The 17,501-nt window shown below is 52.8% G+C and overlaps 1 protein-coding gene across 6 annotated transcripts; it reads right to left on the reverse strand.

The window, feature by feature from the left end:
- Positions 1-370: 370 nt before the first annotated feature.
- caskin2b (CASK interacting protein 2b) lies at positions 371-17,014 on the reverse strand. 6 transcript variants are annotated; one of them, XM_086056806.1, is made up of 21 exons: positions 16,914-17,014; positions 16,263-16,575; positions 14,812-14,978; positions 10,070-10,121; positions 8,288-8,385; positions 7,891-8,036; positions 7,691-7,786; positions 7,465-7,595; positions 7,149-7,257; positions 6,765-6,873; positions 6,513-6,607; positions 6,264-6,381; positions 5,541-5,672; positions 5,246-5,406; positions 5,092-5,155; positions 4,548-4,834; positions 4,241-4,342; positions 4,025-4,163; positions 2,278-3,945; positions 1,772-2,051; positions 371-1,433 (listed from the first exon to the last, which is right to left on the reverse strand). In XM_086056806.1, the coding sequence occupies exons 3-21, from the start codon at positions 14,903-14,905 to the stop codon at positions 1,337-1,339; spliced, it is 3,978 nt and encodes a 1,325-aa protein (XP_085912932.1). In that variant the 5' UTR covers positions 14,906-14,978; positions 16,263-16,575; positions 16,914-17,014; the 3' UTR covers positions 371-1,336. The 6 variants fall into 6 exon arrangements, with proteins under 6 accessions (XP_085912932.1, XP_085912936.1, XP_085912934.1 ...); XM_086056810.1 differs by lacking the exon at positions 16,914-17,014 and having other exon boundaries at positions 371-1,430; positions 4,548-4,658; positions 4,731-4,834; positions 16,263-16,606; XM_086056808.1 differs by lacking the exon at positions 16,914-17,014 and having other exon boundaries at positions 4,548-4,658; positions 4,731-4,834; positions 16,263-16,606.
- Positions 17,015-17,501: the final 487 nt, after the last annotated feature.

Genomic DNA, 17,501 nt, shown 5'->3' on the forward strand with positions numbered 1-17,501 from the left:
GGTCCAAAAATGTGGCAGGAGTAGCACAGCAAAAAAGTACAAGGGATAAAATATCAATTTAATTGTGTAGAATCATGTGTGAAGGCTAAGGCCTTGTCACAATAATCTATAATAAATTTGAATGGTGTGGAATAACGCGAAGACCTCTGCCTTCACACAATAAATTAAATACTTGTAAATATATGTATAGCTGTTTAGATTAGCAGGATAAATTGTGCAAGTATTGGAGCACCACAAAATTGGGTTTCAGATTTCGCAAATTCAAATTTGTGGGTTTTTTTTGGGCGGGGGGCAACTGATAGCACAAGTCGTACGTGTCCCCCGAGCCGCACTTTGCGGACCCCGACATTAACGACAAGACTCACACCAGTAGGAATAATAATAAACATCTTTTCTTTTAATTCATCTGATGTATCAAAAGGAAAAAAACGTGCGAGTATTGCACACGTGCACAAGCGGGACGGCCGAGGTCACATGACGGTCACGTGATCAAGAGCGGCGTGCATAAAGACATCAAGAAATATTATAAACATGTTAATCATCTATACAAAGACTTTGGTTGAATCAATCTGTGTCAGATAAAGCTTAAATACTACAATAAAATAGACGTCGGCGCTTCCCTTTGAAAACTAGCAGCATCATAACTCTTTCCCTGTAGGAGGCGCTGCGTGAGGCACACTCAAACGCAACAAGCATGTTAAGAGGAAACATGAGCTGAGGGTAAAAGACATCGCCCACACCAAAGTGAAAGCGCAAACATGCTAATGAATGGCTAACAGGCTTAGCCATGCTAATTGACACATCGTACAGACTTAGCCGCGCCGGGGACGAGCATGCTAATCATAATCACAACCATGGCTGGTGGCCAAGAAAGAGTTAAGATGACGCCGCCTGCGGAAAGGAAGGGAACCCGGTTGACATGCGACGGCTGCGATTCTTTTCCAAATCGTTTGCGTCGTCTCTCTCGGCTTCCGTCGGAAAGGACACGTTTGAAATGTTTGGACGGGAGGAAGAAGTCTTTTCCTGTTTCTTGTCATTTCTTCCAGTGTTTCCTTGTACAAATCATTCAAACTAACGCCACCGGAAAGGGACCACATCGATGGCTTTGAGGTTTTATGTCCCACATGCTCTCCCGAATTGCGTGCCAACGTTTTACTCCAATAAATACTTGAGTGTTTCATCATATTTGGACCCGGAAGTGACGTCGCACTTTAGGTACGGAATGAAGAGTGGCTGTCTAGTTCCTACTCAATGTCAGCACTTCCCGATAAAAAAAAAAAAAGTGCTGCTGTTTGTGGTCATGTCACTTCCTGCGCTTTTCTCTTGGAGGGCGCCTTCAGTCCAACATGGCGTCAAGCTGGTCGGCCAGGTCGTCAAACATGTTCCCGATGTCGTCCAGGATGTTTCCTGCCGACTTGACCGTGTTGGCTCTGCTGGGAGAAAAAAAACCCAAGAGACCCCCACCCCAAAAAAAACAACAAACAAAAGAAGCCGATTAAGCGAAGATTGTCTGGCTTCCAAATCACTCCGCGTCCTCGCTTAGCCAGGCGGACAAGGTGTGAGTAGACATGATGCCCGCATTTAATATATCCCACAATGCAGCTTCAAGTGATCGGGGAGTCGGGAACGTGTGAATGATTCCCACTTTGTCATTCCCGACTCCCCAATCACCACAAAGGCATTTTCGGTGGACCTTATAGGAACTATCTCGGTCCACTATCTAAAAATCCCAGTGCAGTGTAGATGGGAATATGAAAGTTCCTCGACTCACCCGTCACCCTGGTCCCGGTCCAGGATCAGCTTCCTCTCCACGGCTTTGAGGGCTGCCGCCAGAGATGTGCTGGTCTCGTCCAGTCTCTGCTGGACCACCTCCGTCCCGCCTGGACCTCCCGTAGCCTGGACTCTGGCGGGCGCCGGGGAGGAAAGGGCAGGGCAAAGAAGGGCCGTTGTCGCCGGGGGGGAGCCTCGAGATGGAGACCAGGGGGGCGACGCGGCGCCGAAGGCCAGACTTTGGACCACGCTGACGCTGACCGCTGGAGGCCCGAGTCCAGCTGTCCAAAGAGGAAAAAAAAAAAAAATGAAGAAGTTTAACCAATCAGAGACACGTTTCCTACATTGCCCACAAGAAGGAAATCATCATCAACAAAGTCCACTTCCAAGCCACAGGACCGGTGAGTCCTGCTGCTCGTTCCGGGTCAAGTCACTTGTAGTGAGTGTCTTCCGGGATGTAAATGTGACCTGGGAGAGATTTGCGAAGCGTGCCACCAGTCACGTTACCTTGAGTCGCCAGCAGGCTGTGCCGTACGGGTTTGGGGGCCACGAGCGGAGGTTTCGGGGACGGCGGAGGTTTGACGGGCGCCCCCATGTCCATCCTCAAGCAGACTTCCTCCGGGTTGTTCTCCTTGGCCTCGGCCTCGGCCTCAGTTTGAGTCAGGTCTCTGCAGGGGGATCCTTCGTCCTTGTCTTTGGGTTTGTGTCGCCGCTTAACAGTGTCCGATTCCTTCAGGTTGAACTCGGGGACCTCGGGGTTCTTGGCGGCGGCTTTGTCAGGTGCGGCGTCGGCCCTGGGGGCTCCCGGGGCCCCGACTTTGGGCCTCTGTTTGATGGTCAGGTTCCCCTCCTCCGCAAAGGGGATGCACTCACTGGAGCTGTTGTGAGGCGACCGTGAGCCTTGGACGTCAGCTTCCTCCGTGTCCGACTTGCCGCCTACGTCCAGCTCGTGCGCGCTCTGCGCCCTCCTCCTCACCCCCAAGGTCTCTTTGGATTCAGCGGCAGGCGGCGCCAGTGGATCGGGGTCATGTTTGGGATCTGGAGGCTTTTGAGTTTCCGCACTACCTTCCAGAGAGGCCGCGATGCTCCTGACGCTTCCTGGGCTGTCGGTCACCACGCTGCCGACTGACGACGACGACGACGACGGCGACGGCGACGCGGTGCCGCCGTCGGTCACGACGCCGCCCGACGAGGCGGTTCGGCTGTCGGCCACCAGGCTGCCGCCGCCGGCGGATGACGATGCGGTGCTGCTGTCGCTCAGCTCGCCGCTGGTGGTGCTGCTCACCGAGCTCAGTCTCTTGGGAGGCGGCGGCGGGGGTCCTTTTTTCCGCGCTCGCACGGCAAAAGACTGACTGCGACCTACGTTGGTGCTCTTCTCCGGACTGGACTGCACCCGAGCCGTCTGAGCGCGGCCGTGTTTGCGACTCAGTGTGGCGTACGAAGGCACGTTTCCCGAGGGAAGCGCCGGCTCGTCGTCGTCCTCGTCGGGTTCTCCGTCCGAGAGAGCGTGGCGGTTCAGACTGTGGGTTCGTTTCTTGGGCGGTGCCAGAGTCCGGCCGCGCTCCTGGGGTCGGGCCGAGGTGTCCGCGGATCCGCAGTGAGCGTGCAGGTAGCTGAAGCCCTTGGAGGCTGGCGAGCCGTGGGGAGACGAGCCGTGAGAGCGGGACACTTTGGGTTTGGCGGGGACGGCGGGGTATTTGAATACGGTGGCCGTTCCCAGGGGAACCAGCTTGTGGACGGGCCTCTGGTCCCAGCCCTCGGGGACGTTCCTGTCCCTGGCAGGGCTGCTGTCCAGGCTCTCCTGGGACCGGCTATGGGCGGCGACGGAGGCGGCGGGCGGTTCCTGGGAACGTCCGGATCCTCGGGAGCGGGTGTCCGTGCCGTCCCGGCCGCGGAATGAGCCGGCCACGTTCCTGACGTCCTCGCAGTCGGCGTAGTGGCCGGACATGGCCGACTGCAGCTCGGCGCTCAGCTCACTGTCCTGGAAGGTCATCATGGTCTTCGGGGTGCGGGGGGACGAGCACTCGCCGCCGGCATCCGGCGGCTCGATGGCAACCACCTGCAGCGCTCCGGGAGCTTTGCGCCGCAACGTTCCCTGGCCGGACTCGGCCTGAACGATGGCTCGGTGGATGTCGCACAGCTTCTTCACTGCCAACATCAACTTCTTCTGGTGGCCTGCGGGCAAAAGGCATGCGGTCAAGACAGGAAAGCCGCGCACGCGCCGCCCGGGCGGGGGGGGGCAGGTGGGCCTCACCCAGTTTCGTGATGCCGATCTCTTGCAGGTCTTCCCACGTCAGGTCTTTGACGATGCCGATGCTGTCGTAGCCGTTTTCCGAGAGTCTTTTTAGGTACTGCGGGAGTCCAATGGCGCCGAGCCACTCGCAGAGCTCCGACTGCAACACAACAGCACTCGGTTCACGCTCGAGGCTTTGTGGGAGGCTTTCGAGCCCTTTCCTTGCACTCTCCTCACCGGGATGTACTCCGGAAGCCACTCGGGAATGTTCAACTTGTTGATCTCCATGGAGATTTTCTTGCGGTGTCCTGGTTTGGTCACGCCGATGGCCGTCAGATCCTGAAGGCCAGTCATTGACACTTTAGTAAAAGCCATGAAATAGTCCGTCACCAGTTATCGACAGATCAGTAAGAATCTTGAACTCGTTTTTTAACGAGTCAGTGCCGCATCCGAAGGGTCAAGTGTCCAGTCCGTAACATCATGGACTGCTTTTCCATTTCCCTCCCACAATCCAACACTCCACACCGGGAAACCATTTGCTGACCTCAGGCGTCATCCTGCTGATGGTGGGGACATCGTAACCGGCACTGATGAAGTTCCCCGCGTACTGCTCCAACTGGAAGTCGCTCAGCCACTCGAAGATGGCCTCGGCGTCCTCAAATGCGACAGACATTTCATCATCATCATCGTCGTCGTCGTCATAAATGTGCTGAATATAATTTGCTACCTTGCCGTCCAGCAGCTGCTGAGGGCGAAAAAACTGCTGCTGGGTGAAGGTCTGCTCCGCCGCTTGCTGCACCGTCACCGTCGGCCTGCGGGGGGCGACCGCACCTGCACGCGGGGGCGACAAAAGTCGACGAGGGGCCAATAGAAGAACCCGCGGCAAAAACAAGGAGAGATGATGAGGAAACCCACAGGGAGGAAGAGGAGCAGCAGGAAGACAAAGAGCAAGAGGAGAGAGAGGAGGATGAGGAAGAAAAAGAGCAGGAGCGAGAGGAGACCCGATCGGGAGATAGAGTAGGAGGACGGAAAGAGAAGGAAGAAGCGCAAAAGGAGGATGAAGCGTAGGCCTGGCGATGCTTGGGAACCTGCGTGGTGCTGAGGCTGCTTGCTCGAGTGCGAGGCTCCACAATCGGCAGCAGGGGGCGCCGCCTGCAAACGCAAAGCCCCAAATTGAAAGCGGTCCGGTTGCCACGACGACCAGAGCCAGGGGTGGGGGGCGGGTGGGCACCGCGGGTGCACCTTGTTGTCGTGGTGACTGGCGGCGGCTATCCCGTTGTGAACGTTGCTGAGCGTGTTGTTGTTGTTGAGCGTGTTGTTGTTGTTGCTTTCGGTGCTTTGGCCGCTGCCGGCGCTGCGCGTGCTGCCCACGCTCTCGCTGCTCCCCACGCTGCTGCGGTCTCCTGATGAGCGCACAACACACCGAGTTCCCCAAAGACGCGCGGTCAGCGTGTGTCCGGAGCGCACGCGCGGCGCGACGGTGCTACGACACGAGGTGGCGGCGGGGTCGGCGCTAGGGCGTCAGGCGCACGCGTACCTGCAGCTGGGGCGGGGGGGACGCACAAGGAGTAGGAATCGTCGCTGTGAGGGGCCGAGTTGAGGCCGCCGGACAGGGCGGGTCGGGACCGGCGCCGAGCGGGTAGGGAGGCGTGCCGGGAGAGGGTGCCCGCTACAGGGTGACATGAGGAGGTGCGGGGGGGAGGCCAATCAAACGGCCTGTTACACGAGGGCTTCACCACTCAGCCAAGGCACAATTTTTGATATGCGAATGACATCACAACAAAAAGGATGTCAAACGCCGCCACATCGCGGTTCACCGTTTGCGCCCTCGCCGTACTGCAAAACCCTTTTTTTTTTTTACTTTTACTTTTGTTTACTTTGTTGCATTTCCTCAGTGTGATATTATGCAAGAGTCTTTCATTTATAGACAGGGAAAGAAAAAGAACAGATAAGAAATACCTTTCAAAGTTCAAGTACACTTGAAAAAGTCGATTGGAGTTGAAAGCATGTGAGGGGAAAATGATTTGAAAAAATTAGCTGAAAAATTGAATTTTTCTGGTGTCTAATATGCTCCTTGGCTCAGTTGTGTTTGGGAAACACCACATGAGAGGTCAGAGGTGATGAGGAGCGCATGCAGGAAGCACGGAGAAGGACTGGACTGATCTGCTTAGTTTGTAGATCACGTGATTGGATGCTGTGGCGTGACGTCATCATCATCATCATCATCATCATCATCATCATCATCATCATCGGGACTCACCGGCGCGCCGGCTGATGACCTCGACGATGGAGGGCGGGAAGAAGCCCACGCGGTCCGTCCCCCGCTGGCTGTCGTGGATGTGCCCTTTCCAGCGCCCGTCGGCATGCTGCTCCAGAACCTGCCGCCGCAACGTTAGCTTAGAATCTGCGCTAGCGCGCCAACTTCTACCCTCACAAAGTCGAGGGTAGCAGTGTCCGAGGACTGAGCTGAGCTCGTTCGCGGCGTGCGAGAGCGGAGCGGGCGCCTCACCGTGATCACGTCTCCGGCGCGGATGTTGAGGGCGGTGGGATCGTGAAGGTTCCACAAGTCCTTCAGCGCTCGCACCTGCAGGACCCCCGTGGCGTCTGCGGGGCCAACGGGGAGACAGTGGCCTCACATGACCCCAATGCTCGCCAAGTCAGACGACGTTCAAACGAGGCTTACGCAATGCGCACGTCGTGACGTGCAGCAACCACACGCACACACACCCATGCATACACGCTCGCACGCACGCACGCACACCTCTGAGCAGTTGCTTGATGTCCCGACTGGCGTGTGAGGTTGTGAACTGGTTGACGATGTCCAGTGCCGTCTGGTTGTACGTGTTTCGGATGTTCACGTCGACGCCGGCCTAGACGCGCGCACGCACACACACACGTACACACACACACACACACACAGAGAGGCGCGCATCACAAACACGCACACACGCAAAGAGTTGTGAGGAGCGTTTGAAGCAGCAGCAAAGTGGGTCAGGCCGACTGCAGCCTGACAACTCCGCTTGGAAAAAAAATGAAACACACACACACAGAAAGAGAAGGAGAAGTAGATGACGCGGCGCTAGCAGTTAGCCGCGTTAGTACGCGGCCGCCACAGTCGGCGGGCGGGCGGGGCCAGCGAACTCACGTCCAGCAGCAGCCGCACCACTTCGGTCTTGCCGTAGAGGGCGGCCTCGTGCAGGGCGGTGCCCGACTTGGTAGTGGCGTTGATGTCGATGCCCGCCTTCAGCAGCAAGCTACACACACACACGCACACGCTAAGCTTTTACACTTCAGACAGAGCAACCAATCAGCACGCGTGAGGCAATTTGATTGATTCATTTCTTGTCTGTGTCCTGGCTGACATCAGGCGAGAGGCGGGATACACCCCGGACTGGTCGCCAGTCACTGTCAGGGCACATAAGTAAGCTAAAGTAGGGCGTGGTGGTCCGCGGCGCGCTCACCCGATGACGTCCTTGTGGCCGTTGCGAGCGGCGAGGTGCAGCGGCGTGGTGAAGGCCGAGTCGCTGGGCTCCTTGCGCTCTCCTTCCAACAGCGCCACCACCATGTTGCTACTCAAAAGCAGCTGGGCCACCTGACATACATACGCGCGACCACTCACAAGTCATTCGTCATTCCTTACCCCTCAGTCGCTAAGAAGGGATTTTGAGAGAGGACGCCCGCGATCACCTTGAGGCGTCCGAACTCGCAGGCGAGGTCGAGCGGCGTCTTCTTGGCCTTGTTGACCAGGCACGGGTTGGACTGGTGCTGCAGGAGCATCTCCGACTGAAAGCGGCAGCAGAGGGCTTTCTTTCACTCGGGGGGGGGGGGGGGGAATGGGGTGCTTAGCGGCGAGCGGGACCAGGACGACGGGGCGCCGGCGGGCTCACCACTTGGTAGTGTCCGTACTGCGCGGCCAGGTGCAAAGGGATGTGGCCGTCCAGCGAGACGCCGTTGACGGACGCTCCCGAGCGCAGCAGCATCAGGACCGACTCCGACTTGCCCTGCCACGCCGCGTAATGCAGCGGCCGCATCCCTGCACATGCCACAAGCAAGGGCAATAATGTCATTTTGAACTTACTAACCATGACTGCATCCTTCGCAAGGAAAGAGCTAGCAGTTTACCTCATTAAACCCCATTAAACATATAGACAGACGAAATAAATAAAATGTAATCCAGACAATAAATACCATATATTCTAACTAATGTTAGTGGTGAACTAAAAGTGTGATTTTAGTTGAAGGTGATGATGATGATGATGATGAAGAGAAGGGGTGCGGTCTTACCATTGCTGTCCTTGACATCCACGGCGGCCTGCGCCTCCAGCAGCGCCGCCAGCAACTCGGCGCTGCCCGTTAGGGCGGCGTGATGCAGTGCCGAGAAGCTGCCCACCAAAAACAAAGTAAAAGAGCAAATCAGCCCTTTCAAAACAAAAGCCACCTCACCTTGCACCAATCACGGCTTTGGCTTTCTAGCTGGCCGTCATCCCCTCGCTCCAGATGCGACAACGTGCTCCCTCAGGTGGACCAAAGTGGTACCGCACCCGTGCTAATGCAAAAGCTAGCTGGACCTTTCTGGACACTTGTGGCCAATTAGAAATTTTATCCAGTCCTCCGTTTTCTATGCCAGTGCTATGGTGACTAAATATTACAGAGGCGCGGAAATGAATCACTTTATTGACAACTATTCTGATCCTCGATCAAATCATTTTCGAGACCTTGTTGAACTTCAATCCTGGTAAATTCAGCCTCTCATCAGCAAGCATTGTCTGACTTTGAGTCCTCCGCAAAAGCAGACCGATGAGCTTTGCACCTTGACAAGATTCCAGGTGGATTTTTTGAGGGGGAGGGGGGGTTGTATTGGAAGGTGAGTGACATGCATGTACACGCGCGCACACATTAGAACATGTTACAAGAGCTCCATGCATAATGAGTCAATAACAGTAATAAATAAATAAACACGTTGATGATGAGTGATTTGTGTTTGTAAGTGCAAAAGTGTGTGTGTGTGTGTGTGTGTGTATGTGTGTGTCTCTACATACGCCTGCGGCAGAAACAAGGACATGTGACCTGACAGGACAAAAGGCGCTGTTGCGTAACACCACCATTCATGTGGCCACGGCAACAAAGATGGCCGCTGGCGAACGCGCCACTAATGGGACACACACACACGCGCATGCATGCATATACAATCAATCATCTGTGAAAATCCCGCTTGGTGTATGATTGGGGGAGGTTGGTGCTGGGGGGAAGGGGGGGGGGCGTGCTTCAGCCCCCGTCAGCAAACAATGCCCGACACACTTTCTTGAGGCCCCGCCCCTTCAGGTGGATCGTCAGGTGTAAGCAGTTTGATTGGATGGAAGAGCTGACGGTAAAAGTCGCGGTGGGGGTAGGTGGGGGGGCAGCTGGTAAATGTTGACCTGTTGTCATGGAGACCCTTGAGGAATGTCTCTTGGTCACCATGGCGACACAAGCAGCTGGCGCATACTTGTTGTCTTTTTTTTTTTTGTTGATAGGCGGCTAGATAAACACAGCCACTGCATTTCCAATCCTTCGGTAAAGCTTTGCAATCGCTAGCCCAGGGGAATTACACCAAAGCACCACATAGCCTCTGCTAGCTTCATGCTAACGCGCCATAGGCACGGGCCTACCAATAGCGTCGCAGCATTAGAACCCTTCAAGCCATGCAAATTTGAACAGAAATGGTCCAGCAACACATGTAGAAAGACAATATCACAATATTCGCAGTTATATTTCCCTTATTCTCTGCAAAGAAGGAATAACATTCCTGAACATTTCCATGTATAGCTGTATGTCTGTATTCAAAACCAAATCCCAGAACCTGAAAGCCAAATCCGGGTTTGGAATTCTTGCTTCAAAACCTCGTCGGAAATTGAAAGGCTAAATTTGGAAGTCGAACCCAGACCCGAAACCCTCGCAAAGCCTAACATGAGTTTGGAACCTGACTCTGGTTTCGAGCGCCCACAAAGTCCTCCAAAGACAAACGGACGGGTGTGTGGGTGGTGCACGTGAGGGTGCACGTGTGTGTGCGTGTGCGTGTGCAATTACCCGTCCGCGTCCTGGTAGTTGATGTTGAGTCTCTTTGTGGATCCTAAAAGTTCTGCAAGAACAAAAGCCAGAGAGAAACAAAGTCAGTTTTCTGGAACTCAAACATCACAGAACGACCAATCAGGAGGAACAACACCGATGCGCACGAAGTTTACAGAAAAAAAAATAAAAATAAGAAAATGAGATGCTGGCAGAACGCACGCACTCGCGTTGCAGATTGCAGGGAGAGAAAGCAGCGCGCGGGGCTCCCTGCGGTAATGCACTCGTGTTGCTTTGATAAGCATGACCCGCTTTTCCTAATGAACCCCAAAAACAGCAGCGCGCTCTTCCTCCTCCTCAACGGCGCTTTATGTGCAATCGAGCTCCACCGTGTCGCCATGTTTTTTCTTCTCTCTCTTCTTCTAATCACTCCGATCAATCTATTTATCGAGCCTTTTAGCTCCGCCCTCCCGAGAGCCCAGCACACGCTGTAAACTGCCTTTGCAATCATTTATCATTCCTTACTGGCCAACCACTGCAAAGGCATTTCTTGCAAAAAAAAAAAAAAAAAATGGCAGAACTCTCAAGATCCACAAGGTGAAGCTTGATATTGGACACGTGCAACAACCGCCGCGAAGGGGAGACGAATGTCGAGTTCAAGCGGGTTCAGCACCCAGGGCATCTCTTACAAAGTGACTTCTTTTAAATGAGGACATAATTCCCTTTAGTTTCCCCCGGGCCGATGCTGACATCCGTCAAAAAGACAATAATCAGTTTCTCTCTAAGTTGAAATGTGTTCAAAGTGTGTGGGAGGGGTCAAACTATTAACACATGTTTTTTTGGGGTTTTTTTCTTTGACGTGGTGGCAAGGTATGGGAGTTATTCTGTGCGCGGGAATGTGTTTTATTTTGAAGGTTTGCGGAGCAAGGGGCGAGCGGCAGAAGAAGCAGCTTGCAGCGTGTCGCTTGCTCCTTCCCTGCCTGCCTGCCTGCCTGCCTTCTTTCCTTCCTTCCTTCCTTCCTGCCGCTCGCAAGAAAAAGTTGCACCGCAAGAATGCGGAGGACTAAAATTAGAGGCGCACTTGGACCATCGCGCTATCATTACACGTCTGTGCGGGCAAAATGCTTCCAATCAAAGCCCATCACACCTCCTCGGGCTCACACGCGTCGACCCGGTGGAGAGAGCTCATTTCAACGTCAAGCAGCAGCCGCTTGGCGTGCGAGCGGAGCGTGAGAGAGCACCACCGCGGCAAAGCCGAGCTCGCAGAAGCTTTGACGTCTCAGTTGACATCCCCTGGCAAAATTGGTGAAATATTTGGCATTTTTGCAGAGCGGGATTGTCTTGATTGCGATGAGGGAGTAAGTATCGTATCAAAATCCCCCGAATGACCGCCGGACAAAAGGTGTCTTTTGATCGGACGAAGCGCGTAGAAGCGGAAGCGGCTCAGGAAACGGTCGGGGCCGCAACCCGCTCCTGACCCCGCGCGTGAGCTGCCGCTTCTCGCGAGCCTCTCACACCCGCCGCCCCGACGCCATTGTTCCCGCCGACAGGAAGCCCGCAATCACGGAGCACTTCCTTCGTTCTCCTGACACCAATCGGAATCTTAACAAAAACGAGAGACCTTCTAGAACAGGGCTCTCAAAGTCAACGTCTGTGGCAGCCAAGTTGTCCACAAATAAATATTCCCAAAAAAGTACAACTAATCCAATCTTATGAGTCTCCCTTAAAGCGGAAGTCAACCCAAACATATTTTGTACAAGAATACGGTCCCACTAGTTGAAGCAAGGCATTCTGGTAAATATTGCATTTGTGGAATATGGGTTTAGCAAAAAAATCCGCCCCTTTTTTAGCCATCTCAGGGGGCGGCCATTTTGTCACTTCTATCCACTGAAAATGACATCACACTTGCTCAGGGCTCAGGTAACAATCACGGCTGACCTGTTTTCTGAAGCCGAGCCGTGATTGGTTGTTACCTGAGCAATTCGACAGAAGTGACAAAATGGCCGCCCCCTGAGATGGCTAAAAAGGGGCGGATTTTGCTGCTTAACTCAAATTCCACAAACGCAATATTTATCAGAACGCCGTGTTTCAGCTAGTGGGCCTGCTGGGAACATATTCTTGAAAAAAATATATGCTTGAGTTGATTTCCTCTTTAAAGATAAAGTCAACTCAAAAACATTCTTTCTTTTTTGCCAATAACATAATAAAAATCAGAATGCCGCGTCAAGACTAGCGGGGCTGCATCGAACATATTCTCGTCAAGAAAAATTTGGGGTTGACTTCAGTCCAAAAAACAGTCCAGAAGACAAACAGTTCTTTAGAAAGTGAACAAGATTGGTGAGCCGGCCGCCTCCCGGCTACTTTGCATCCTCCTCAGCATGTCTGCTTGAGTCATGATGTCGGAGTTCTTAGGCACCGCAACTTTTTCTGCATTCAAGACATGCCGGGGTTCCCCTGCGCTCAACAACAACGACCCCACAAAAAACATTGCCTGTTTTTCTTGGAATTGGCTGTCGTGGTCACCAAGCTTTTTGAAAAAAAAAAAAAAAAGGGCATGACTGGGACCAGTTCTTTGCAAACTGAACGCGTGGGAAGGAAGGAGGACAGCTCGCCACTTGGGCCGTCCCGCAGTGCTGCCGAAGAAGCTCGCAAACACACGCCAGCGTTGTGGAATGTCTCACTTGCATGCTGATGTTTGACCACGCGCACACACACACACACACACACACACACACAAACGTGAGCACATGACCTCCGTGCTATGTTCCCCTTCCTGTCATCTTTCCTCATCAAACTCTTTTCCAGTACAGCAAAATTCCAAACTCCGCACAGACGACGGAAGGTGTCACTCACATACCAACGTGATGACATCATCACCTACTCACATGCGCGCACGCAATGTGACACAGACACACACACACCAAGACACAGATACACTCGCAGACACACACTCGTGCACCATTCAAACATAGACAAGCACACACACACATTGAGACGGATGAGGTCGTGCGAGCAGCGATGCGTACATGAAAAGCCTTGAAAGCGGCCCAGGACAAGACAAAGCGAGCGCGGGCGGGCGGGCGGGCGGAGGGCGACGTCACGGGCGAGCGCCCCGAGGCGAGGAGGAGACGAGCGACAACTTCGCACTCGCTCAACGTCATCGTTAGTCCGACGCTTCTTCAACAAGTCCAGCAACAACCATTTGACTCGCGGGAGCCTTTAAATGTCCGTTCCACGGACAAGGTGGACGTGCGGGTGAGCAAATGGAGCGCACCTTGGGAGGGAAAGCAACAGGAGACGTCCTCAATGTTTCTCCGGAAGGTGCGCTCCATTCGCTCACCACACCGTCCAGGAAGGACATTCATCTTGTTCATTTGGGTTTTGGGATGCAAGTTTTACATGCATACACTGGCCCCGCCCACAATTGATCCAAACTGTCACCGCGTGGCATGCGGGCATCGGTCGGGAGTGGACGCGGAACCCGGCCAGGAGCCCCGGGGTACCCAAAGTGCGCCCCCGCCAGCGTGGGAGGGGATCTTTGTTTGCTCTCCCAGCCAGGACAGAAAGAATGTCAGCCAGAGACGAGTGGCGACACGTCGCTTCGGCGCAGCCCGACGCCATTCCCGCAAGCGAACCAGCGAACATGTTGACATGAGCGTAGCAAACACTTGGAGGCGGGGCTAAATGGAGGAACATCCAATGAGAAAGCCGGATCAAAATGACGGCACCGTCAACGCCAACTGGAAAAAGTGCCGCAGGCGTGGACTTGCTCGGAAGCTCGCTCACATGAAGACGTCCTCTATTGGCCACAAGAAGGCGACGTTGACGGAATGAAATTCAAACAATCTTCGAAGACGACGTCCCACTCTGCGAATCTTTGACTTGTTTCTTCCGGGTTGTGACACCAAGCCGGCGGGAGTGTTGCGTCAATGTTTGTTGGTTGACGCGCTATCCAGAGAAAGGACTGGACAACAGATGATGCCAAAACAAACAAACAATGACATCATCACACCGGCGCCAGTTTTTGTAATCGGGCCTCGGCGGGCCCCCGTCTTGGCTAATCATTCTTTTTTGGGGATTGTCTTCGAATGGCGGGTGCCAGAGCAATTTTGATTACCTCATTGCTGCCTCATTTGTGAGCCTGTTGCAACATATTTGTTTTCGTACTGCTTTTTCCTAGCTTGCGGGCTTCATTTTTCAGACCTTTTGTCAGAGATACAGGCAAAGGCAGCTGATTTTCAAAATAAAAGTTCTTCAGGTTACTGAAATCTTTTTGGTCCAATGCTCTGTGTGGCCTCGAGTTTCGCCAGCCCTGGTTTAGCAAGTGCAAATATTGCGAAGTTCAGGTGATGGCGCGTCTGATAAAGAAGGGCCGGACCCTCCCACCCAACCTCGTCCCCGATGCTAATTCCTTAATCCTGGCGGGGCGCCATCTGTGAGCCACGGGGGGATTCCAACTCCACTCGGACAATACACTTTGACATCATAAGAGTTTGGAATCCTTCAACCATTCCCAACTACTCCCAAAACACATTTTGATACATTTAACCTACATGCTTCCTCCACTCATTTTTTTTTCCCCCGATTAGTGATTCGGGAATGTTGAACGATTGCCAACGCAGCAAATGCATTGGCAATCGTTTATCATCGTCAACTCGCTTATCGCTGCATGTGTACTTTTATGTTGTGGACGGCAGAGCTGACAGAAGTCTACAAATCCTGATCATGCTAACGACGCTAACAGCGTGAAAGTTTCAACTTACTGCTCCTGCTGCTCTTTAGCTTGGCCAGAAGCTTGTGCGTGGACGACAGGTCGCCGCTCTTCACCGCCTGCAGGAGGTCCTGCTCCTTCCCCATCCTGCTCACGTCACAGCGCCGCCGCCGCCGCCTCCTCAGCGCCGCATCACGGCAGGACCCCAAAGCTTCAGCGCTGAAATTTGATAAGAACAATTTAAAAATGAATAATAACAGGGATAATAACAACAATTCAAACGCATGACCTCATCCAGTTGAGCGCGATGACGTCATGTTATGAACGCATGACGTCAGCGCGTTGAATGGACGTGAGGTCATCCACTGATGGCCATGACATCCTCCGTTGGACACCCGGACATCTTTCTTTGAACGCCATAAAATCCTGCGCCGTATGATGACATCACGCCAAGTGACAGGAAGTTGGTTGTTGTGTTTCGAAAGTTTTTTCCCAACAAATCAAAGGCTGAATGTCAGCAACGTAGCATTCAGATTGTGAGTCACCACCGACAAAGACGTTGTTGACCTCTTCGACAGTTTTGCTGCCCTCTGCTGGAGTGGCGGCGAGCAGACACGTTCCACGTGAAGTTCCGAAAGAATCCAAGCATCCCGATTGGCTCGTTTGACACGAACGTTGCGTGGATCGAACAAATTCCGTAACGTCCGTCAGATGTCATTGCCAAAGTGTGGCGGCCAATAAGTTGACGTCCCTGCGCTTCTGGTTCTGATGGTTCCACAAGTGCAGCTGATGTGCAGGAACTTCCTGTTGGCGGCGTCAAAGTTGTGGTGTCAACACGTATTTGTTTTGGGAAGCTTTGACGCTGCATTCCCCAGCTGCCCGCATTATGTAAGCGCCGAGGTGAGCCGAGCCGAGCCGAGTCGGGCCGTCGTCCCCGTTAGCAGACGTCGACGTTGTCCCACTTTTTGTCCCGTTTTCCGGCGCTGGAGCCTCCAGACAGTCGGCAAACGACTAGAAAAAACATCAAGTGCTTTGTGCCGTAAGAGGAGTCCTACGAGAAATGTTCCACTTGGAGCTTCTGCCGCATCTCCATCGCACAAGCCAGACACAAGGCACATTCTTCACCAATGTCAACACTTCAAAGGGGAATTTGGCACCCTCCAACCACTTTTGCTTTGCTCGTTCTCACACACATTCTTAGATTCTATTTTTTTTTTACGCGATGAAAACCCAAAGACTTGTACTGTATTTATGTTTGAGGCGATTGTGTCAACATGATCAGCATGCAGAGTTGAGTGGAAGGAGGACAGGGAGGGATATGGGAGGGAGTGTGTGAGTGTGGGGGGGGGGTGTTTTGGAGATTGCGTGTGTGTGTGTGGGGGGGGGGGTCGTAAGCGGACATGTCAGAGTGGGTACGTTAACAGTTCGGAGCGAGCTGGTGGCCCAATTGTTTGGAAATGTCGTCGCCTGTTTTTGAGGGAATGCAAAGAAAGTTGTTCGTACCTTTTCGGCCGCCGTGTTTCGGCTCAAGCCTCCCACGAGCGAGGCGACATTCCCGACGTGGATTCTCGTCAATGTGTCGACTGTTCGCCTTCCCTTTCCCGCCAGTCGCCACTGAACTTTCACCTTACACTCGGCCGCCGAACTCACGACGAATTCAAGCTTGTTTGGGAACTTTTTCTCCGCCTGTGCGCCACTTGTTCGTCTTCTTCTTGCTGGCAGAAGAACATTCTCTCTCTCTCTCTCTCTCTCGCTCGTTCGTTCGCTGGCTGGCTGGCTCCCTCGACCTCCGCCGCCACTCGAGACAGGCGTCAAGCTACACAAGACGTCACACACCACATCCGGCCAGGACTTCAATACATGGACGCACACCGGAAATTGCTACTTTTTTGCTTCGGGACAGTGACGTGCGCCGAAGCGCATGACTCATCTGGAGTCGGATTTATACAACCGTGAACCCAAAATTAAATTGAAGACTTGTGTATATTTCCATTTTAACCCCAATTAAAACATTTGTTTTCAAATATTTTAATTATGCTTCAGTCAATTCCACACTGTTCAACCATAGTAAGAAAAACTGAAAAATATTTAACGTTAGGTCAAGTTACTTTTTGCCGATCTCTCTTTTTAAAATTAGAAAGAATGTGGTCTTACCTTTACATTCAACGTTAAGAAAACCTCGATTATAAAACGACGCACCTGTGTTGGTATCATAAATGCATGTCTGATGTTTCCAAGAAACCAAACCGTGTTAAAATCAGTAAAGAATTCCACGAGTCATGATGCATTTATTGTCGCCAAAGTTCCAAACAGTTGCAGAGGCGATTCTTGTCACAAGACAGGTCCGGCAGCTGCTTGGAACCCTCAACCCAGTGGCTTGTCTTGGGCGCCATCTAGTGGTTTTCTACACTACAGTGGTGATCGCGTTTTGAACGTGCATTCTATTTATTAGCCTGCAAATTGTGCAAAAATAATGACGAGCTATTCATCCTGGAGTTAGAAAAGAAAGAAAGAACAAAGAGGAAGAGGACAGAAAAAAAGGAAGATAGGGGGAATTGGAAAAAACATGATTATGAATATTTTTAAATATCCAGAACAAGACTGACGTAACAATTTAATGTATAGTGTACGGTACTTGTCATCATGATAATAAACAAGGCACACATTTTACAGTAGACCAATCTCTCCACAGGGCTAACGTTATTTTAGTAAGGTAAGTAAGTAACGATAACGAAGCATCTG

Source organism: Filicampus tigris, chromosome 16 (genome assembly GCF_054856515.1).
Source record: "Filicampus tigris isolate MCC_2025a chromosome 16, RoL_Ftig_1.0, whole genome shotgun sequence".
NCBI lineage: Eukaryota > Metazoa > Chordata > Actinopteri > Syngnathiformes > Syngnathidae > Filicampus > Filicampus tigris.